The 24,050-nt window shown below is 36.5% G+C and overlaps 1 protein-coding gene across 1 annotated transcript in view; it reads left to right on the forward strand.

Annotated features, from left to right (window-relative positions):
- The window catches only part of LOC109376431 (cystic fibrosis transmembrane conductance regulator), a gene marked incomplete at its 5' end in the record, with an annotated part of 146,425 nt that overhangs the window by 39,185 nt on the left and 83,190 nt on the right, over nt 1-24,050 (forward strand). The window contains 8 exons of the mRNA XM_019632350.1: nt 1,902-1,996; nt 3,311-3,397; nt 4,920-5,646; nt 8,130-8,258; nt 17,333-17,370; nt 17,834-18,084; nt 22,605-22,684; nt 23,120-23,207. Coding sequence (XP_019487895.1) covers nt 1,902-1,996; nt 3,311-3,397; nt 4,920-5,646; nt 8,130-8,258; nt 17,333-17,370; nt 17,834-18,084; nt 22,605-22,684; nt 23,120-23,207 — 1,495 coding nt within the window. The remainder of the gene's footprint in view (nt 1-1,901; nt 1,997-3,310; nt 3,398-4,919; nt 5,647-8,129; nt 8,259-17,332; nt 17,371-17,833; nt 18,085-22,604; nt 22,685-23,119; nt 23,208-24,050) is intronic.

The raw sequence follows: 24,050 nt of genomic DNA on the forward strand, positions 1-24,050 counted from the left end.
TATCTGCACCTTCATGTTCACTGCAGCATTATTTACAACAGCCAGAACATTGAAACAATGTATATGTATATTTCAGATCCAACATACTAACAATTCCTCTCCTTCTTTATAATATATATATATATATATATATATATATTCAAATATTATTCGGCCATAAAAAAAGAAGGAAATTCTGTCATTTGCAACAACATGGATGGAACTTGAGGACATTACAATAAATGAAATAAGTCAGACAAAGACAAATTCTGTATGATCTCGCTAACAAGCCTGACCCCGTAGACACAGGGGACAGGTTGATGGTTGTTAGAGGCAGGAGTAAGGGGTGTCCTTCTGCATTTCCTTCAATATGTCAACATTTATTATCTCAGGCATGAGGTCACCCTAGTCAGAAATATTGACACAATAGTTCCTTGGGGACAGTATTTAGCATGGTTCCCACCTGCAGGACCTGCTGAATAGTTTTTAACATAAATGATCACTTGACAATTTACCACATTTGTTGTTTACAGTTTTGCATATGATGTTCTACTTAACTTTCATAGAGTAGATAACAGAAACAAATGAATTAACAGAAGTAACCATTTGACAATTTAAGTGTAGAGAATGTTGGTGGCAACTCAAGGATTGATGGTGGATTGCTTCTGGATTGTGAAAGAAAATGGAGGCACAGCATGGAAGTGTGTTTTTAGTAGAGGGAGAGAGAGGAAGGTGGTGACAAAAGAGAAGAGCAGATGTTTGGGGACGGAAAGAGAAAATGGAGAGAACTTTTTTGAACTAAAGGGAGAATGTTACCTATCTAACTCTTCTTTTTCTTCAAATCTCAGGCCAAACCTCATCTCTTTCAGAAAGCCTTCTAGCATTTTCTATCTATCTGTACAATGAATCTGCCAGTTAACTGTGTACTATTATGACCTATTTTTTTTAATTTTTAATTTTTATTCATTTATTTATTTATTTTTAGCTGAGCCATCCTGCCACCTGTTAGCAGCTCAGCGGCAGCTCAGCTCGGGCTGGGAATTGAACCGCTATTGCTCAGAGCTCGCACTCTTGAGTGAGCTCTTAACCAACTGAGCCACTCGGCCAGCCCAATGACCTATTTTAAATGGTTAATGAAACCTTTGGGATGTTGTTTAGCATTCTCCAGGGTTGTGGCTTCTCTTTCATATTAGATTTAGAATGACTGGGAGTCAAAGGCTATTTCTGATCAATTCTAACCTTTGTTTACAATGCCTAGCATGGTTGTTGTCACAGAAAGTTCATTAACTGGGAGAAAGAACGACATAACTTGTGTGGAAAGGAGGTGACAGGAGGCAGCGTGGATGGGGAGAGGACATAGGGATTAGGTGCAAGGATGGATGAGAGGGAAGGCTGTGTTGGGTGTGGCAGGTGAGAGGAGGATGGAAAGGAGCTGCCTTCTGCCCACGGCTACCCACTGACTATGTTTAGATGCTGCAGGGGGATGTAAGTAGGGCTCTTTCAGTTTCTTTTCTTGAGAATTGTGTTCAATTTTGGTGATTTCCTCTTAAAAGTGAATTTAAATTAGAAGGACATGCACTTGAGCACATTCATAGCACTTGGATTTGTGTACTGGCCTGTGAATGTTTACACACATGTTTACACACCCATAAATATATATAGGCTTTACACTTTGATATTTTCCAATTTTTGTTTAATGATCATTAATAACATTTAAAAATAAAAGAAAAAATAATTTCTAAATTTCAGCAACGTTTTGACCAATTGAAGTGGATTTGAAATAATCAAGATGCATTGAATAGAATTCACCTGTGGTTAAAACAATAGTCTGGTATATGAGTTCATTTGAAGGAAAATGTACCTTTCACATTCAGATCCAACATACTAACAATTCCTCTCTAATTTTCTATTTATGCTAATAGGATATCTCCAAGTTTGCAGAGAAAGACAATATAGTTCTCGGAGAAGGTGGCATCACACTGAGTGGAGGGCAGCGAGCAAGAATTTCTTTAGCAAGGTGAAGATCTAATTATTGGTCCAGTGAACATTCACTGTAAATATCATGCATGTAAAAAATCATAGACTTTTCTCTATTTCTTTAAATTCTGTTTGGTGTTTGAAAAGTGCCTGGGGTCTTATGAGGAGCTGGTTAAGAGTCACCTTTAAGAACTGTAGATCACGATCTATTGTAGTATTCACATTTGCTAAAGATGATGGCCTTTTCAAAATGCATGCCCTTATTTTGGTGTGTGTATATTTGTTTGCCTTATGGTGCATTTTACTACAAAGGAAAACTCTGGGAGTCTGCATGGCACAAGGAAAGATGAGATGGACATTCTGTTAAGTCCCTCACACAGCCTCTTGCTCACCACCACCCCACAATGAATACACCTGCTCTAGACCTCTGTTTATGCTTCTTGGTGTAGATAAACATACATATTCAAATTTTTCAACATAATAGTTCTCATAACAAGAATAGCAAGGCAAATGACGTCACCTGGCTTAAGGTTTGTAATCTTTAAAGACGAATAAGACAAGCACGTCTGACACTGTGGAGGGCAGTTCCACTGGCAGAGACCTTCTTGGTCTAAGCATTTGAAACTGTCAGGGAGAGAAGCACATACAGTTTATTTCTGTCAAGAAGAAAACTTTGTCGTTAAACTGTAACTGTTCATTTAAAAAATTATTGGTGATATGGGATTTCAAATGTTCCTCTAGTTTTGTTTGAAGAAAATTCTTCTTTCTGTGTTGCCAAAGTTGTTAACTAGAATTCATATTGACTTACGAATATGCTGGCTTCTTTCTCTTAATTTTTTCTGCTTTTAAAAGCTGGGACAGAAAAGTAACTCACTGGGCACCTGCAATTGCCTAGTAATACTTTAGTGTGTGTGTGTGTGTGTGTGTGTGTGAGAGAGAGAGAGAGAGAGAGAGAGAGAGAGAGAGAGAGAGAGAGAAAGGTTTCACTTAATCCGCATATCACCCTGTAAAGATAAGATTTTTCTCCCACTTTATGGAAAAAATCGTGAGATAATTGAGGCTGTTAGATCTCAGCACATAACATGGTACTTGTCCCTAAAGAAATACTATTGTTAAGAGATTTTTTTTTCTATTTAAGGTAATGTTTTAAATTGCATGGTATGGTGTGATTCAATTTATAACTTTTGCTAGTTTATGTCAATTACATTTAGCAAAGCCACCTCAGCAGTTCTTGGAATGTTGTGAAAAACCGTAAAAATCGTGTGTGACTTATTATTCTTTGCTTAAAATCACCTCTACTAAATGACATGAGAAATACTGAGGAAATCTCATTTTATTTTCATTTTCTTTTTAGAGCAGTATATAAAGATGCTGATTTGTACCTATTAGACTCTCCTTTTGGATACCTAGATGTTTTAACAGAAAAAGAAATATTTGAAAGGTATGTTCTTTGACTAACTTATAATGCTCATTGTGAAAGACAAAGAAAGAAGGACTATACCACCGTAGACTGCATATTACCCCTTGAGAAATATTCCCAACATTGTGCCTCAGTCTGAAAGAAAGTGACATAGCACTTACTCAAACCTGATTTTCCCTTCACAGTCAAGATTCAAGGTGACTTCCTCGAAAACTGACCACCTCGGGCTAAACCAATGTCTTCCATTGCTATTGCTTTAACCATCACTATCTATGCAGTTTTTACAGTATTTTTGCCTTGTGGCATGTTATTTTAATTGGTTATTTTACTTTAAATTTCTATTTGCATTTTTGTGTGTTTTATTCTATCTCCTTCTTAGATGGTAAACTTCTTAAGAAATTGAAAGAGCTGAATGTTTTAATGTTTAATGTAAGTGAAGGCTCGGACTATTCATCTCCCTCAGTACCCCCTTCAGAACCTCTTTCTCAGTCACACAGAGCAAGGGATTTTCATTCCATTGGTGCTCCCAATAAGCTCAAAGTATGGGAAGTTTCTAAGGGGAACAGTTAGTTATATGACCTGATCTCAAAGTTTCAAAATGATTTTATAGACTATAAAGTAGTTTATTAAGAGAATTATAATGAGACTCTTCTAGAAATAAAGATTTTAAGCAATAAGGATGTAGGTGTATGTTTGTATAAAATGTCGGCATTATTCCCAGAAGCACCTTTCCTAGAATTTAGTTAAATTTAATACCTAAGACACTATTTTTATAATACTGTGACTGTGATAAGTAACTTCTTAGCAATACAAAGTTTGCTAGCTATGTTGGTAAGTTAGAGTACAACCTAGAATGATGCTTCCTTCTATACAATATGTAATGTTTTAATGCCTGAAAGAAATTGGTCTCCCTTAGATGATTCTAGTCAAGATTTAGTTCTAGCCTAGAGGGAAATTTTATTAAAGGAGGGTCAGTTTATTATCTAATTCTCAGGTGTGTTGTTGTTGCTGTTTTAACAAATCAGATTAGTCTTAGTATAAGCTCTTGAAAACTAAATTGATGGTCAACTTAAAATGTAAAGGAAATTACTGGAAAATTTAAAGAATAAGAAGGCTCTGATGTTTTAGAAGATACATAGAAATATAGAACCCCGCCCCTCCAGAAATCTTAAAGTTTATCTGACAAGTCTCTCATTTTCTGGGTGAATAAACCAAGACCCAGAGGGTAACCAATTTGCTCAAAGTCAAACATTTATTTAATATAGATATTTATATTCTAGGTCTGTTAATACTCAACTTTATAATATACCATACTATAATAATTCGATCATATAGTATTTCATGCTATAATAACTCAAGAAGCACCAAATAATTATTACTGGGTATTTACTTTTAGAATTATTTTAAGTATAATAATAACATCATATCATAGAGGCTTTCTATAAGAGTAGATTAATAAAATGTTAAAATGCAACACATATAGTATTATAATAATGTGTTTTTAAAATTGATGTCTTATTTATATCTTTTTATGTTCTTCAAGCTGTGTCTGTAAACTGATGGCTAACAAAACTAGGATTTTGGTCACTTCTAAAATGGAACATTTAAAGAAAGCTGACAAAATATTAATTTTACATGAAGGTACCAGCTATTTTTATGGGACGTTTTCTGAATTACAAAATCTACGGCCCGACTTCAGCTCAAAGCTCATGGGATATGATTCTTTCGACCAGTTTAGTGCAGAAAGAAGAAATTCAATCTTAACTGAGACTTTACGGCGTTTCTCGTTTGAAGGAGATGCTGCTGTCCCCTGGAATGAAACAAAAAAACAGTCTTTTAAACAGACTGGAGAGTTTGGTGAAAAAAGGAAGAACTCTATTCTCAATCCAATCAATGCTATAAGAAAGTTTTCAGTTGTACAAAAGACTCCATTACAAATGAATGGAATCGAAGAGGATTCTGAAGAGTCTTCAGAGAGAAGGCTGTCCTTAGTTCCTGACTCTGAGCAGGGAGAGGCCATCCTGCCTCGAAGTAACATGGTAAACACCGGCCCCACATTTCAAGGACGAAGGAGGCAGTCTGTTCTGAACCTGATGACACACTCCTCGGTGAACCAAGGTCAAATCATTCATCGAAACACAGCAGCACCCACAAGAAAAATGTCACTGGCCCCTCAGGCACACTTTACTGAAATGGATATATATTCAAGACGGTTATCTCAAGACAGTGGTGTAGAAATAAGTGAAGAAATTAATGAGGAAGATTTAAAGGTGTGTATAAGTTATTAGTGTTTTTGGTTTTGCTTTTTTTTTTTTCCACAGAATACAACTGAGTGGAATGCAATATATAGTTTGTAAAAAAACTTAGTCAAATTATGGGTTTAGCATGAGGTTTACCTTAAGACTCCCAAAGTGCAAAGTCCATAATTATGTAAGCACCCTGAAAATGTAAAATAACCATTTCCTTTTGCAATGGACATATCTCTTCCCATAAAAATGTAAGTCAAAGCAAAGGCTAGTGTTGGGTTTACTAGACCAGTGAAAATCATTATCATAGATTAGAAAAATGATAACATCATTAAAAATTATTATAAATCTGATTTATTACCATCTTAAAACCTCTGTGGGAAGAGGTGGATTCTAAATAAATATATGAACAAATAATAGTTTCAGTGATTTAGAAACCAAGAAACATTTGTGTGGAGGCAGCCTATATAAGGTATATAAATGTCTAGTCTCTCAACAGAACCAACTTACATTCTGATTTATGTATCAGTCTTACCTGAATTTAATTAGTGTGGCTTTTTTTTATCTGTTAGATGTGCTTTATACATAGGATTTCTAGGCAGGTTTCTTTTAAAGTAGGTGTGTGAAACTCAACATATACTAGCGCCAACCTTCAGGTAAAAAGTTTTGTATATTAGGTTTTAAAGAATAAAATACTTTTATTCCTAAAATAGGAAGTAATATAAAAGGAGGGGTTTTATTTGTTTGTTTTTTGCGAGAAAAATTCCTTAAGTACCTTGAATGAAGCAGGCAGAGTTTTAATGAATTGATACGTTTAATCACATAGATCAATTAAGAGTAGTGTGATCCCTGGCAATCGTAACTCATTTAACATTGTTGGACCAAAATGTCTTTGTAAAATGAAGGAGCAGAATAGGTTATCTTTAAAATAGGTACTTTCAGTACTTCTATAATTTTAAAAAGGTTTCCTAAAGGGTAATTTATCTATGAGGTATGATCAACAAATACAGTGAATGTTTAAATAAGAAAAAATTGACTACAGTAAATGACGCATTGCCCTCACTTCGAACATACTTATCCCATCGTTCTTGCCACTTTCTGAAGCAGTTCTGGGAGTCCTCTTTCATGAGTGTCTTTACTTCATCCTCCATCATGACAACGCTCCATGTCACACATCGCTTTGGGGATATGGCAATTTCTGTTAAAACATTCTGGTGTGTCCGCATCCACCTTATTCCTCAGATCTGGCACCGTGCAACTTCTGGCTCTTCCCCAAAGTCAAAATGATTCAGGACATCGAGGCAGCCACAACAGCACAACTAAAGACACTCACTAAAGAGGACTTCCAGAAGTGCCTCAGAAAGTGGCAACAACGATGCGGTAAGTGTGTTCAAAGCAAGGGAGAGCGTTCTGAGGGGGATTAATGGCCATGTGTCTTTTACTGTAATAATTTTTTTTTATTATTTAAACATTCACCATATTTTTTATCACACCTCATAAGAGGTTTTAATACCAATCTGAATGAATTTCTCAAACCTGAGCCTATAAATTTAGTTGTAAAGAATGATTTCTTTGACTAATAATAGTTACTATTTGTTGATTGCTTGTAGTGCCAGGCAGCATATACTTAGTCCCCATTGGTACCCTAGAACATACCTATCATTATCCTCATTTACAGATAAGAAAACTAAAGTTTACAGAAATTCAGCTGCCCAAATTCAAGCAGCATCTAGGAAGTCAGTGGTGGAGTCCATATTCAAAGCTAGGTTTATTTGACTCCAAAAACCTTTACACCTAACCAAGGTACTATGTTCCAATTTCATAGGACCCCTTCTTTCAAGTTCCAGTGCTTCTTTTATGAATTGTGTTGACTTCATCAGAAGCAAAAGTATCCTTTCCCTTTGGACTATCTAGGCTTACTCTTTTTCAAATTTTTGAAATGCATCTGCTATAGGACAATGAAAACTTCTAGGGGAATATACTGATTAGAATTACGTAAGTTAAATCATCACTGGAAAGAAAGTTAATCCTAGGTTACTGAGAAATGTATTATACAAACATCGCTTGGACTTCAGGTCTACTAGGAGATCTCTATAGCTAGCAAAATTCCAAACTATTTGTCCATGGGCCCCTAAAGAAATGAGTTAGAACAAGGAGAGTTCTGGGAAGCATCAGTTTGATGGTACTGTTCATTTGATAAAGTTACACTGGTAAGCATTAAAATGATAACATTGTCCAAATATAATAGTTATATAATCAGTAATATATTTTCAGAATTTTCAATAATTACAGTGTTTCTCATTTTTCAAAAAGCTATGTTGCTCCAGTAAACATTAAACTGGCTGTAGAGTGGCATCACGCATGTCATTCAGGATGGTTTATACTTGTTGAAATGTGCTTAGCTTCAAATAATAATATTTCCTTATTTCCACACGTTCAAAATAAAACCACAGTGGAAGTGTGAATCTGTATAGTCTTGTTGTAATAACCATGGTTCTTTTTTTCAGGAGTGCTTTTTTGATGATGTGGAGAGCATACCAGCAGTGACTACATGGAATACATACCTTAGATATATTACTCTCCACAAGAACTTAATTTTTGCGCTAATTTGGTGCATAGTTGTTTTTCTGGCCGAGGTAAGAATTTTCTGTTGTAAAATGTTACTCTGATTTAAAGTTAAATTAAGAATAGTTTAGAAGGATATATGCATATATATGTACACTTGTATAAATGTATATACATAAATATAAGTATATATGCATATATGTAACTTTATATTGTATTGGATTGTCGGAAAAGTCATGACGCATTTTTGCAACAAAAAACATAGAAAAAAATATATCATGACTTTTCCGACAACCCAATATAATGGTACGGATAGTTTCATATAGTTCTACTGATATTTTATTTCATACATAGCATATAAAATAGACTTAAACACCTCTTTTCTATATGAAGAGTTTTTAATAGAGAGATTCAAAACCAGGCAGGTAGAATGCTTTTATATGGGTTGAAATTAAACACTGAAAATCATTCTGTACTAAATATTAAATTAATTTGACTCTATCTATTGAATTATTAAATATTCATGTGATGAATCACCACCTTTAAATGACTATTTCTTCACAAAATTGAACAAACATATATTAGTGGCTTAGTAATCATTGTACACAATCCTTTCAGAGATCTGAATTACCAACTTTGTTACAAAATTATTTTGTGTTCACTGCCACCACTGTGGTCTCTTTCCTGTGCACCTGCTGTCCTTATACCACCAGGTTACAAAACCAGCGCACTGGGCCTCCCGGTCAGATCACATCAACATAGGAGGTCCCTGAAGCTGACTGATCGATGAAACTGTTCTCAGATCAGGGAGCAGCTGCCTGAATGCCAAAAGGGCCTGGCAAAGAACAGTGTATGCAGTGAGGTGGCCTTTGGGCTCCAGGAGAATATCTGACATCCAGTTGTCTAAGGGGACAACTGTAACCTGGCACCAGCCAAGGACTTGCTATGAGGGAATTTGGGCTCAGTTTTGCTAAATCTTCATATTTATCAAGATAAGATGGAAATCTACATTTTCCTATAAAATTTTCCCTTTTTTTTTTGTTTTTGGACTCAGAGATGCCGGACTTAATTTTTTTAAAGATTTTTATTAAAATATAGCTAACATACAATATTATATTAGTTTCAGGAGTACACCATAGTTAGTCAATATTTATATACCTAAAGAAGTGATCACCATGAGAAGTCCAGCAACCATCTGACACCATACTATGCTATCACAATATTATTGACTATATTTCCTATGCTGTACATTAAATCCTCATGACTATTTTGTAACCACCAATTTGTACTTCTTAATCCCTTCACTGTTTTCACCCAACCCCCAACCCTCTTCCCATCTGGCAATCATCAGATGGTTCTCTGTGTCTATGAGTCTGTTTCTGTTTTGTTTGTTCAGTTATTTTGCTCTTTAGATTCCACATATAAGTGAAATCATGTGGTATTTGTCTTTCTCTGTCTGACTTATTTCACTCAGCATAATACCCCCTGGGTCCATCCATGTTGTTACAAATGATAAGATTTTCATTCTTTTCTCCAGCTGAGTAATATTCCATTGTATATATGTACCACTTCTATATCCAATTGTATTTTGATGAGCACTTAGTTTGCTTCCATATCTTGGCTTTTGTAAATAATGATGCAATGAACATAGGGGTGCATATAGCTTTTTGAATTAGTGTTTTGGATTTCTTTGGATAAATACCCAGAAGTGGAATTACTGGGTAGTTCTATTTTTAACTTTTTGAGGAACCTCCATATTGTTTTCCAGAGTGGCTGCACCAATTTGCAATCCCACCAACAGTGCACAAGTGTTCCCTTTTCTCCATGTCCTCACCAACACTTGTTTGTTGATTTATTGATAATAGCCATTCTAAGTTCTTTATAAATTTTGGATATTAACCCCTTATCAGATGTATCATTGGCAAATATCTTCTCCCATTCAGTCATTTGTTTTTTTGCTTGTTGATGGTTTCCTTCACTGTGCAAAAACTTTAGTTTGATGTAGTCCCATTTGTTTATTTATTTGTTTATTTTGTTTCTCTGCCTGAGGGAATACGTCAGAAAAAACATCAATAAGAGCAATGTCAGAGAGTTTACCGCTTATGTTTTCTTCCAGGAGTTTTATGGTTTCGGGTCTTATGTTTAAATCTTCAGTCATTGTTTAGTTTATTCTTGTATATGGTGTAATAAAGTGATCTAGTTCCAACTTTTTTGCATGTATCTGTCCAGTTTTCCCAACACCATTTATTGAATAGACTGTCTTTACTCCATTGTACATTTTTGCTTCCTTTGTCATAGATTAATTGACTATGTAAGTGTGGGTTTCTATTTGGATTCTCTATTCTGTTCCATTGATCTATGTGTCTGTTTTTATGGCAGTACCCTGCTGTTTGGTTACTGTAGCCTTGTAGTGTAGTTTGATGTCAGGTTCCCTACTACTGTTTTAAATTAGTAATCCAAATAGAGGCTCAATGTAAGATGCAGTTCGGCGTAATGCCAACGCTGGGATCAGCCTGAGCTGGCTGTGAATGCTGTCTTATTAACACTAGGAAACTGAACAAGTTAGTTAACCTCCCTGATCACCCATTTCCTCATCTATAAAGTGGAGGTTGTAGTAGTACCAGCTTCACAGGCCGTTTTTGTGGGTTAAGAGACATCATGATTAGAAAGCACTTAATGTGGGGTTTGGCGCACACTGAGCCATGCTAGCTGCTGTTGATGTCATTAATATCCTTAAAGTCATATCATCATTATAAAGCTTAAGATAATTTAAGGTGAAAAGTCCACAACACAGATATAATGAAAGTTTCAATAATTCTTTTTAACTTTAACAAAAATATGGGGTTGGGTAATTTGACACTCTCACATGAGTAATAAAAACTATTGAAATGTATTTTAAATTTACCTCACTAATCTCCACCAACCATGCCAAATGACCAACATTAATGTGAACAAATCCCAGCTCTGTGTCACATTTAATCTCAATCCAGCCCTGTATAATTCTTAATGTTTTGAACCTTTGCATTGAAACATCACATTTCTTTATTGTCTTCAATTTTATAGTGTTATGTAAGAAAAAATGGTCCTATCTGAATGTGGTGGTGATTTATGTTAATTTACAGGACTTTTGTCCTACGCAATTTATGCATCTTTCAAAATGGTGTATAATTAATTAATTAGTGATTGAGCATTGAGCTGCATGTGTGTACATTAGCTCACTTAAATTATTAGCTCGTTAATCAAGAAGACAGTGGTTCTTTGTCTGCGGTCTAGAAACTAAATTACAACAGAGGATATAAATGCTGAATAACTACCCATTATTAGCTGAGCTCTCATATATTGCAGAAAAAAAGAAGTCTTTTTTAGTAGACAAAACAGTTGATAATGCCATGTTCTAGGCAAGAAATAATATTGTAAATGATGAGCCTTTTTGGCCAATATCCTGGAGGCATTGCCAATTAACTGGCTCTCAAATTTTTGAATCACAAATACTTGGTGGTAGTGGACAAAGAGTAATGGTTTTAGTTACGTGCACAGTGATACAGCTAAACAAATCCTTCACTGACACTCACAATTCTGCTGCCTCCTTTGAATCAAAATTTACATAGTTTTTATTTTGGGTTGTGCCCCTTTCTTAATACCAGGGTGTCCATTTCTTACCCTCATTGAGCTATCTCATCAGTGCTTTGCATCATGGTACAGGTGATAACCAGGGAGATCATTTAGTTCTCCTAAACCTTCTAGAGCCTCATACTCCTTAAGACCAGAGAACCTAAAGAAAGGTTATGATACATTTCTTCCTTGCTGAAATTGATATCCATTTTTAGCTTTCATAGCAGCTGTACTTCAATTTAGATTTTATGATTTTGTAGAGTATGTTCAATATGCTTCTGTTTTACAGTATGAAATACGTAGTCTTTTTATTTTTTTCAAAATGCTAAGCTGAAAAAATTAGTTTGGTCTATTCAGTTGGTTACCACTTATTATTATTGTGTCATTTTGATAAAGGAGTCAGTCTACCCTTGTATTTTTGTACCATTTTCCATATTACAGGGCAATATCTTCTGTAAGTTCTTAGATATCAGCCCAAAGGAGATAGGTTATAAAATTTCTATTATGTTGGCCTTTCTGGTACTCCTGCTTGGCAGTACATCATTGGCTGCATAAGGAAAAAAAATGCAAATAATAGATTAGGAGGCAGTTTTCTGGTTCCTTTTACAACAACCAGAGGATATTGTTGTTGACTGGAGTATCAAAAAAAACCCTCCTATTTAGTGCTTTCATTCTATGATTTTTAAGAAATATGTCAGAGAACTGTATCCTATTCTTTTATGATTTCCCTGCTGTTTGTTAATGAGGAATCTCTAGGTGGCTTTACATTATTAGTAAAATGGACATTTAATATATTCCCATAATACCACTTCTGTAATCCATTTAACCCTTCATCAGGTGCAACTGATCTCACAGATTCATTGCACACAAATTTTCAAATATCTAACCGTTAATTTAAGTTTCATGACTCATTGCTTCCGTATATTCCCCCTCTACCGTAACCTATCGCCAGTCATGTTTGTAACTTAGTAAAGACGTATTTCATAGCAGCATCTTTGTGTGCAATGAATCTGTGAGATCAGTTGCAGCTGACTGAGGGTTAAGGCAGCTTTTCTTTTTTCTTTTCTTTTTTTTAAAGATTTTATTAGGGAATCAGGGGAAGGGGAACAGACAAGTCGCTGTTGTCTCTGTTCTTCAGTCTAGTCATGGAGGACGCCGCCCCACTGGCCCAAGCTGGCACCATCATTGCGCTCTTCCCAGGCGAGGCAGATCAGTTGCCGGCCTCTGGACTGCCGCTCACAGCAGCTGCTGGCCACTCACACTGGCTGCTGGCTACACACGGTAGCCCATGGCAACCCACTGCAGCAGGGGCTGCAGCCCATGCCGTCACCGGTGACCCACAGCTGCCCAGCTCCAGGTCGAGCTGTTGCCCAGCATCCCAGCTGCAGAGGGCAGCGCCACCGGCCCTCACATGTGGGATCTGAACCTGGGCACTCTGGCATCCCAAGCCAGCTCTCAACCAATGCGCCACTCGGCCAGCCCAAGGCAGCTTTTCTTAGCATGGGTCTGAGTTGTAGGGCATGATTTGACCTGTAAAATATTGAAATTGTGTATTAAGTCATGACAAGGTGTCACTTTACTCTTACTGCCTGTCGTTCATTCAGCCATTTACTCATTCAGCACCTATTTTTTGAGTTCCTTCAAAATGCCAGGCACAATTCTTGTGTACTATGTGTACAATGAAGAACAAAATAGAACATGCAGATGGAATACACTAATGTACTTTTGTTTCTAATGTTAACAGGGCATTTATAGTGCTGTGCTCCTTTGGTAAAACTCAAAATATCAATAGTGTTTTAATAGGTGTTCATTTAACACAGATCTCATTTTGTGACTTGGGAGGTAGTTCTGAATTCTATAAATGTACAAAGCTTGTAGAATAAATTGACCTTGGTTCTTTATCTTTATCCTGCATAACATGTTACCTACTTTTTCAAATGTGTTGTTTATATGATCATTGTATACTTGTCTCTCTGTTGACGTTTGAAAGTGTATTTTTATTTAAGTATTCTCTTATCTGTCCATTCCTTTATTATTAAACACACATTTACTGGGTTGTGCTAGACACTGAAATTACAATGAGGAAGAGGACAAATGACTCCTGTCTGCTCTTATGAAGCACATTCTGAGAGAGGAGATAGATGATCAATACATTTTGATGGGAATAATTACAGAACACGATAAGCACCAGAAGGAAATAAACTGCATTAAGATAAGGTGGGAAAGGAGGGTGAACAAGAGGTCTTTCTGAAGGAATGGTATTCACTGACACCCAAAAGATAAGAAGAGTCAGACTTGCACATCATAAGACAAATGTGAAGGTCTTGGAACAGTGTGGTGAATTATGGAAACTGAGAGGAGTTCAGCATAATTGGAGCGTGGGAGAGAGAAGTGAGTGGCACGTAATGATATCGGAAAAGCCAGCAAGAACTGGGCTCCCAGGACCACTGGCTATTTTAATAAGCTTGGATTTTATTTTAAATGCAATAGGGAGCCTTTGTAGGGCTTCAGACAGAATATGATATGATCTTCTTTGTGTTTTGAAAAGATCACTCTGTCGGCTATATGGAAAACAGATTGGATGGGGATGTGAGAAGAGGCAGGGATGACTGTTATGACTGGAAGGGATTGTTGTGATTAACTAGGCTTACCGTCCCCAGCACTGAGATCCTTACGTCACATGTAGGGGCCTCTGCTGATATTCCACAGTGAAATATTTAAGCTTGTCTTCTCTGTGACTGATTAAAGTTCTTCATGATACAATGTGGGACCACTATACCTTGTTTGCTTGTATTCGTATTTTTGAGTATTTTCTATACCTGGCCTTATTACATTGCCCTTGGCAGTTTTCTTCTCTTTCACACCTGTTTTCTTTAGTGGTAAATATCAGAATTGTACCTGGCAAGGGTTCCAGATACAATTTTTGAAACCATACTGTTAGGGTTTTACTATGTACTTGTGATCCACTTTCATCTATCACATCTCCCAAGATGTTTAGTAATTCATTTAACAAATAAGTCTTTCAGATATAGGTACTTGTCTTATCTTTCCATGTGTATAGACTATGATATTCTGTACCCACACTCCATTTTTTTTAGTCATATAGACAAGTTACTTACATAATTTTAATTCTGACCTAGTGTCTAAATACTAGTTACTTCTTTTTCGTCTTGGGCAGTTTGCACAACTCATGACTCATCATCGTGGCTATTCATGGGTCTGTCCTTAGAGAATGGCACCATCAGGTTCCTGGCTCCTGACGTGGATATTTAATATAATAATTACTCTGTCTGCACCCTACATAACTAATCGCTGTTAGATGCACGTGCTGGCTAATCCAGTAGCCACCAGCCAGCCACGTATGACCATGTAAGTTACGTAAATGAAATTAATTAAAATGAAATAAAGTTCAAAACTCAGTTCCTCAGTCACATCACTAGCAAATTTCAAGTAATCAAATGCCACATGTGATAAGTGGCAACAATATTGACCAGCACAGACATATAACATTTCTATCATTGTAGAAGTTTCTATTGGACGGGGCTGCTCTAGACTGTACTGTTTTCTGTGTGATATGGAATGATGTTTTAAATCCTGAAAATAATAATCACCTTTTTATCTTTGAATCATCCAGGACTGTCCTCTATCGTAAACTGCATGAACTTTATAACCTGAAAACATTTTGGAAATGAAATGATAGAACTTGCTTATTCAACTGTTTCTATATGCCTCAAGTATTTTTGCTAAAGGCATTATGTCAATAATGGTTGGAAAGGTTTTTGTTCCAGTCAGTAAAAGCAGTTTGGATTGGAGGTTCCATGTCTCTATCCACAAGTGGTCTCTACCCACAAGTACCAGGAAATCACTTCATATTACACTGATAAGACAAGTTCTTTGGAAAACTGCTTTAGTTATTGTTCCATAGTAAATATTATAAAATATTTATTTATTGGATTTACTCACTTCCAGAGAATTTTGGCAATGGCATCATTATTGACACCCCTTTAATTGGAATAAGCCGGACTGCAATAACCTAAGAGTGACTTAGAAATATACCCTCATCTAAGTTCTTGAGTAATTTGATTAGTCTTAGGAAATAAGAAAACATTTGTACTGGAACAAAGAGTTTTGACAGATTATTGCCGAGTTTCTTGTCATTTTGAATTTACTTGAACTTCAAGGAAACAAGCATAGTTTCTCTTTTTATTAATACAGTGCAGGAAAGCTATGTGTACAATGAAGAAAGTAGAAAAGCGAGAATGATGCCATTAGATTTTTTTGTCATTATATTCCTGATATGTGAATTTAATTAAAAATGATATACCATACCTGTTTCAAGTATAAAACATCACAGTGTAATTTCTTGTTTTTTTTTAGCTGAGCCATCCTGTCACCTGTTGGCAGCTCAGTGGCAGCTCAGCTTGGGCCATGATTCGAACCGGCAACACTGTTGCTCAGAGCTCAAATTCTAGAGCTAGCTCTTAACCAACTGAGCCACTCGGCCGGCCCTAAAACATCACAGTGTAATTTCTTAATGCTAAATGTTCCTAATATATTTTTATATAGTGCTATTAAATACTTAAGATAACTTCCAGTGTGAAATAAGACATAGATTTCTTACACCAAGCATGTTTGTTTCTCCCTTATTTATTATAATGCTGTGTTCATTTTCAAATTATTTTACTCACAATTTATTGTGGTTTTTTTTCTCTATTTGCATTTTTGGTACAGTATTATTGGGAAAATTGTACAATTTCAGTCATTTCTAGTATGGCAATTGTGATGGCCTCAATAGAAGATTGTTTCTCCACAGGGGTATAGGAGACTAAAAACCCAAATTGAAATAGAATAGAGTACAGATCATTTAAATATCAAAGGAACTAAAAATATTACAATTGTTAAAAAAATAGTTTTGTTTAGTTATGGCATAAAACATTTGTTCCTCAGCCAAAAGTTTCCACCTGAAAGACCAAATAGTACCCATAGTGCATGTTTTAACCTGAGAGCACCTTATCTGTATTCATAAACTATGAATTTTTTGTACTGTGGAGACTTTTAACTGATTTCCATAAATGTTAATCTCATCTCTTTCAATAATTAATTGGTCTTATAGATATTAGTCCTTCATAATCATTGTATGATAAGTAAAATTATTTATCTGGTTATCAGTAACCAGATAAATTATCAGCCAGCAGACTGAGATTAGTCTCTTTATAGGAAACAAAGTTTGTTTAAAATGTTTAAGTATAATCTTCCTCTTCTCTGGGGTTCAATGAATAATTGCTGTAGAATAAAGAGAAGAAATGACAAAGTATTTAATACGGTGAAATTTGAATTCCATTAACTTAACGTGTTCTCACCACAAATAATGGTTCTTAGAACAATTATTGCAGCTGCTGCACCCAGGAAACAAAGAAAAGAAAAATCAAATTGTGTGCATTTTGATATTGGTCATGGTGGAATTAGAGATGGGTGTGGGCAGAACGGGTATAGAGATTGGGAAAAAAATCAAGTGTGTATTGTTCCTTTCCAGGTGGCTGCTTCTTTGGTTGTGTTGTGGCTACTTAATAAGTGAGTATTCCATGTTCTATTGTGGGTTGTATTTTGTTTCTATTGATTATTTGGGTCTTATTAAGTATTGTAACATCCACTGTGCTTCATTTTTCCACACTATTATAGTAGTGGAAAATCAAATTATTTTGTTTAAAATTGTGAGCACGGCAGTTCCTACAGCTCTTTACCAATTTCTAAAGGATTTAGCTGTGTTTAGTTGCCATAAAATGTAATGAAAATATTTAAAACAACATTATGCCTTAGTATTTTCTCTGCATACTTAATAAAGATCACTTTTATCTGTTCCAGTGCTGAAAAATTTAATCACTTTTTTTGCAGTAGTAAATCCTTAAGATTAAGAGCATAAGCTCTGCTAACCAAATGTTTCTTTAGACTCAAGTTCAGTTTCATTTATATATATATATCGGAAATTCAGTGGGGAGGTTTGGTTGCTGAATAACAGTTTTCCTTTGCTTTACAGAACATCTCCTCAAGACAAAGGGAATAATACCAACAGCACAAATAGCAGCTACCCGGTTATTGTCACCAGCACCAGCTTCTATTATGTATTTTACATTTACGTGGGAGTAGCTGACACTTTGCTCGCTCTGGGACTCTTCCGAGGCTTACCACTGGTGCATAATCTCATCACAGTATCGAAAATCTTACACCACAAGATGTTACATTCTGTTCTTCATGCACCTATGTCAACCCTGAACACCTTAAAAGCAGGTACTTGACTAGGTGTACAACATGAAACCACTGATCCACCCTCCAAAGGGCCTGTGATTCACCTGGTTTTATAGTGATAGTGTTGGCTTTGCATGGAGGCATCTGCCCCTTTGTTGAGCTTTCTTATGACTGGCATGCACATTTCTCATACACTGTAGGCTGTCAGATATTGTTGCTCCTTGTATTTCTTTTCTTTTTTTTTTCTTAAAGATTTTTATTGAGGAATTGGGGAGGGGAACATTGTGTTTTTTCAGGACCCATCAGCTCCAAGTCAGGTTGTTGTCCTTCGATCTTAGTTGTGGAGGGCGCAAGCTCAGCTCTAAGTCCAGTCGCCGCTTTCAATCTAGTTGTGGGGGAGCATATTCCACCATCCCATGTGGGAGTTGACCTGGCAACCTTGTTGTTAAGGGCATATGCTCTAACCAACTGAGCCACTTGGCTGGCCTCACTCCTCATATTTCTGTATCAGCTAATTCAAGTAGCTCAGTTTGTTAGAAGCAGTGCTGACGGCACTGCAGTCAGAAAGCCAGGCTCTTCTGGGTCATTGCTCTCTACTGAGATGCTTGGTCTAACCCCTTCAAGGAATCTTTCCTTTATTTAGATTTCTTTAATGAAATTTATTGGGCTGACAATGGTTAGTAAAATTACATAGGTTTCAAGTGTAGAATTCTGTAATACATCATCTATATATCACATTGTATGCTCACCACCCAGAGTCAGTTCTCCCTCCATCACCATATATTTGACCCCCTTTACCCTCTTCTACCACCATCACCCCCCGCCCTCCTTACTTTCTGGCAACCACTAAACTGTTGTCTGTGTCTATGAGTTCTTCTTTCTTGTTGCCAATGTTGAGTATTCTTTTAAAAAGAAGAAGATATGAAGTGATCAGGAAAATATAAAATTCTTGTGCTGACAGTCTTTTGATGGGTAGAATAATTTAGTTTCCTGTAATTGTTCAAAGACAATCACATAAATTTGTTCCAGGTTTGTTTGTTTTTTATCTTTTTCTTGTGTTTTCTTTGGGGGGGTGAAGGTGGGGAAGTAGGTGGTGGTGAAAATCTGAAATGTATTTAAAAAGTATTTTTGACACCATCATAGAGGTTGGTAAAGGCTACAGGCTTTCAATTGTAAAATTAGTAAGTCCTGAGGATTTAATGTATAATATATGATTACAATTGATAACACTGTACTATATAATTGAAATTTACTCAGAGAGTAAAATGTAAACATTATCACACACACAAAAAAAGGTAGATATGAGAGATGATGGATGTGTTAACTCGATGGGAGGACTCTTTTCACAATGTGTACATATATCAAAGCCTCATGTTGTACACTTAAAATATCTTACAATTTTGTTTGTTCCTCAATAAAAAATAAAGTCACAGAAAGAAAGATTAGTGAAATAAAGGGACCAAAGATTTAAAAAACTAACGACAATAAGGTGCATTGAAAGTAATCAATTCCATTCATTTCACTTTAGACAAATTCACACCAGCAGCTGATGTGAAAAGATGAATGAGGCACAGTCCTTGCCCTAGAAGAAAATGAAGAGGCGGTAGAGATAGAAGCATTTGATTAAGCAAAGAATACTCGTAAATTCCAAGATTGAGATTTTTAGAAGATTTGTATCTACAAATCTCAAGATAAGAAATATCAATCCATCAATTTTTTTTTGCTAACAAAATTTCAGTGTTATTATATTTAGGAAGATCTTTATATTTATTCTTTGTATTTAGTGTGTCACTTTATAATTTAGTGTGTCACTAAAGCTTTGCCTCATTTGGATATAATCATCACCACTAGTGATTTTAAAGCTAGAAGATTTTAAACCTAAAAGGGAATGTCAGATTACCTTGGTCCAGTGATTTCATTTTTGTATGGAAAAACTGAGACCCAGAGAAAGTAGAATATTTGTCCAAGTTTCCAGCCATCAGAAATGGGCAATGAGACATAATGGAAAAAACACAGGCATTGTTTGAGGCCTGGCTTGTCCCCATAAGAGTGATGATCACAGGCAAGTTATTCTTCTGAGCCTTGCCCCCACATCTGAAAAACGGGGGTCTTGGAGGATCATTGTGAGAAACAAGGCAATCGACTTGCCTTTCATGTAGCCTACATATATATGTCAGTTCCCCAGTGTCGTTCCCTTCTTGGGGCACTGTTCCCACAGAATGGAATGTACACTTTCCATTCCCCTCTTCACATCTCAGAATTGCTCATTTCCTTAAACACTGCTCATAGTTGGCTCTGAACCTTCTCTCTTTCATATTTAAATGGGTAGCATTCGTTTCATTTTCTCATGCATCTTACTTTCCAAACCTTAATCCACTTGTAGGATGATTCAGAAACATCTGTTTTTGCATTTCTCCTTATTTATGCTCCTGAGAATGGAAATCTCAAGGTGATCTTACAACATCTAGATGTCTTTTTCCCACCCCTACCTGCAGTCCCAATTTCAGTCTGCAAGGATGGTGCTTTCTTGTAAAAACCATTGCTATTGCTGATTTATGATTCATTCATTCTCATTATGTTGCCCAGAGAGTCTCTGCTATACTTAGTAGCAACCAGGGCTTCCCTGCCTCATGTGCACTTCACTTTCTCCCGACATGCCCTTCTACAATTGATCGTTCACCTTGATTTTCTCTGACTCCAGGTCTGATTCTCCTATGTTGCTGTTTAAATAATTTTAAGACACACAGACATATAGTAGGTGCTCAGTAAAGTATGTTGAATAAATGAAAGTGTGAGTGCATATTCCCAGAGGATGCTGCCATTTGAAATACAATAAGCACCACCAGAATGATATTTTTTCACCAAAGTGAACTTTCATTTTCTGAACAGTATATGAGTAAATTCATAGGTTAATTATAGTTTCAATTTTTGGTTAATTTATGGAAAAATGTACAATTATGTCTAAATATGCTAGAGGGAAATGTTCTTAATAAAGGCTAAGAGATAGTGACTTAAATCAATCAATATGCATCAAATAATTCCTACATCTGAGGCTTTTTGCTGAGGGCTATGAGTGATACAAAATAAATACGGCATGGTCCCACTGACCTCTAGCAATTTACAATCTAGAAAAACAGATAAGACATGTATACAAGTGACTTTGATATAAGACATGGAAATGGTCATTAAAACACAGAGGCGCTGACAAGGTGTGTTAAAGGTATTAAGTGTGTCCCAAGGAGGAAGGGATTAGTTTGCGCTGGAGCAAATACTGATGCTTCCTTGCAAGAAAGGCATTTGAGTTGGGCCAGGAAGGTGACATAGATTTTGACAAGCAGAGATGAGGGGAAAGGATTTTCAGGCAGAGGGACTCACATAGGACAGGCAGGGAGGTAGGAGAGTGTAGAGGGCATTTAAAAGAGTAAACTGAGATGGGGATTTAATTATAAAATTAAATTAGTCACTTAAAGTATGGCATGGGGAATATAGTCAACAAAATTATAATGACTATGTATGGTATCAGATGGGTACTAGGTTTATCGGGGTGATCACTTTGTAAGGTATATAAATGTGTAATCATTGTGTTGTACACTTGAAACTAATATACTATGGTATGTCAATTAAAAGTAAAAATAAATTTTAAAAAGAATAAACCAATTTGGCTGAAACAGGATATTTGAGTAGAGGGTGCTTGTATTAGCTAGGTGATTTAAGGCTAAATCATGAAAGGTATTAAATATTAAACTTAGAATTTTGGACTTTATCCTGCAGTTAATGGGGGGGTGAATGATAAGATTCAATATCACTTTGTACAGTGTTATATTTTATCTAATTATATATTTCATTCCCCCCACCCCCCACCTCCCCCCAGTCAACGAATTCCTCAGGGACAAGGAGCGTGGCTTATTCCACTCTGTCACCTCAGTGCCTAGCGTTGTGTCTGGCACATAGTCAACATTTCCTATGTAACTCTTTTTCATCGAAGGAAAAAAGTACCAGACTTATAAATGTGGGTCTAGATGTTAGAAGACAGGCTGAAGCTTAGATTGCTAGTGAAGAGAGTGAAAAGAGAGGACATGGCAAAGGAGGCCCACGTGGTGGGGACAGCCATGGGCAGGGCAGAGATGTGTCTGAAAGGTGTGGAAGTCAGAGAAGGAGAGGGGAGCTGGACGGTGTGGGCTGCAGCTGTGAGGGAAGGAGAGCACATCTGGGGAATTACACACTCAGGCTTGCAAGTGTGAGACTGAGTAGGATGAGTGCCCATTCCTGACATAATTTGTGATAAGGGCTCTACTAAAGACATAGTTTTTGCCTGGATCTTACAGTAATCTGTATTTTATAAAGGTTTAAAAGTGGGAGACAATAACTTGAACATATAGTTAGGTACTTAGAACCTTTGTACATCACTAAAAGTTTCTCAGTCCTTATTTATCTGACTAAATGCTGATTATTTGAGTTCTGAATGGTTCTGCAATGACCCAAATTCATCATATTTATCAAATGTTGATATGTCTTTTTAAGATTGCTGGTTTTTGAGGAATTTATCTTCTTTTATTTTATAGGTGGGATTCTTAATAGATTTTCCAAAGATATAGCAATTTTGGATGATCTTCTGCCTCTGACCATATTTGACTTCATCCAGGTTTGTAAAACTCAGTATTATTACATGTCTTTGCAGTTGTTCATACTTTAAAAAATAATTAGTAAAAGAGGTAAATGAGTTTTTGCTTATTTTTCGTTTGATTGAGAGTTGAAGCCCTATTGTCAATACCAAAAATCTTCAAAGGATGCATAACTTTAGTAAATTCAGTGATAAGTCAAAACTCTTTATCTGACCTAAAACAAACGGAATTCCACACTTAGATGTAATTGTCTATTGGGGGGGTGATTTGAGAAGTATATATGACATACCATGTTCCCCCAAATCACTGTCCTTGAAGTATGGTATTTTTGACATTGGTTTCACTATTTGGTGGAAGTCACCCACCTCCAAAGGACACGTGTTAAATGAAGACCAGCTCCTTGGTGGGCTACAGTTTCAACCAGTCTCAGCCATAAACACTTCGGCACCGATTAGCCAGCTAATAACCTCACAGCCAGGACCATGATGCAGAGACAGAAGTGCAGACACATTTTCAAGAAGGAGAAAGAGAAACTCAGGAATGGTGAGGACTAGCCCTGGGTGACTGACCTGAAGAGGCCTGCAAGGCAGCCTGACTCTGAGTACATGTCTCTCAGGTGGGATGACCGGCTGGCGATGAAAGTGAAGAGGGAAAGCAGGGCTGGAGGTGAACGGGAGCTTGGGGATGCCGCCTTGGGTCTCCATTCATGACAGGACTTCAGGAGGGTTGTGAATGAATAACATTGGCTCTTGGACTGGCTTTGAAAACAGCTTCCTGTCTGGATTTAGGTTGAGCCCCAGAGAGCAAATGCCACAGTCTCAGCAATGTCCTTGCACAGACAGTTGGAACAGGATGCAGCCCATCCTAGGATTGAGTCATTCTTTCCTCCCTCTCACTTTCACACCCCACTCCAATAACAATACTTTATTTGAGAGAAACTACACAACAAAATAAGGGCTACCACATATGTGTGTACACACAACCAACATTGGCAGGTGCAGAAAAACCAGATTGTCGGTTTGCCTCATGTGAAATGATTGGCACAAACGCATTAGCTGTTCCAAGTAAACTTTAACATTTTGGATTTCCTTCACTTGCTCTGTTTGAGGATATAACTCAGCAGCAGCTGCTGGAAAATTTTTTGTTTTTCCTGTTAATATATATATTTTTATTGTGAAATAAACATTTTAAAAAATCAGTTTCAGCTGTACAACACAGTGCAATAGTTATACTTTTTACTCCTCAAAGTGACAAGCCCCCTCCCCCAATCCGCCGCCCCACTTCCCCTCCCAATAGCATACATATCTATTACAATTCCCTTGATTCCACTCCCACACTATACTCCACATCCCGTGACTATATATATATATATATATATATATATAT

The sequence above is a fragment of the Hipposideros armiger genome, unplaced genomic scaffold (genome assembly GCF_001890085.2).
Source record: "Hipposideros armiger isolate ML-2016 unplaced genomic scaffold, ASM189008v1 scaffold_1130, whole genome shotgun sequence".
NCBI lineage: Eukaryota > Metazoa > Chordata > Mammalia > Chiroptera > Hipposideridae > Hipposideros > Hipposideros armiger.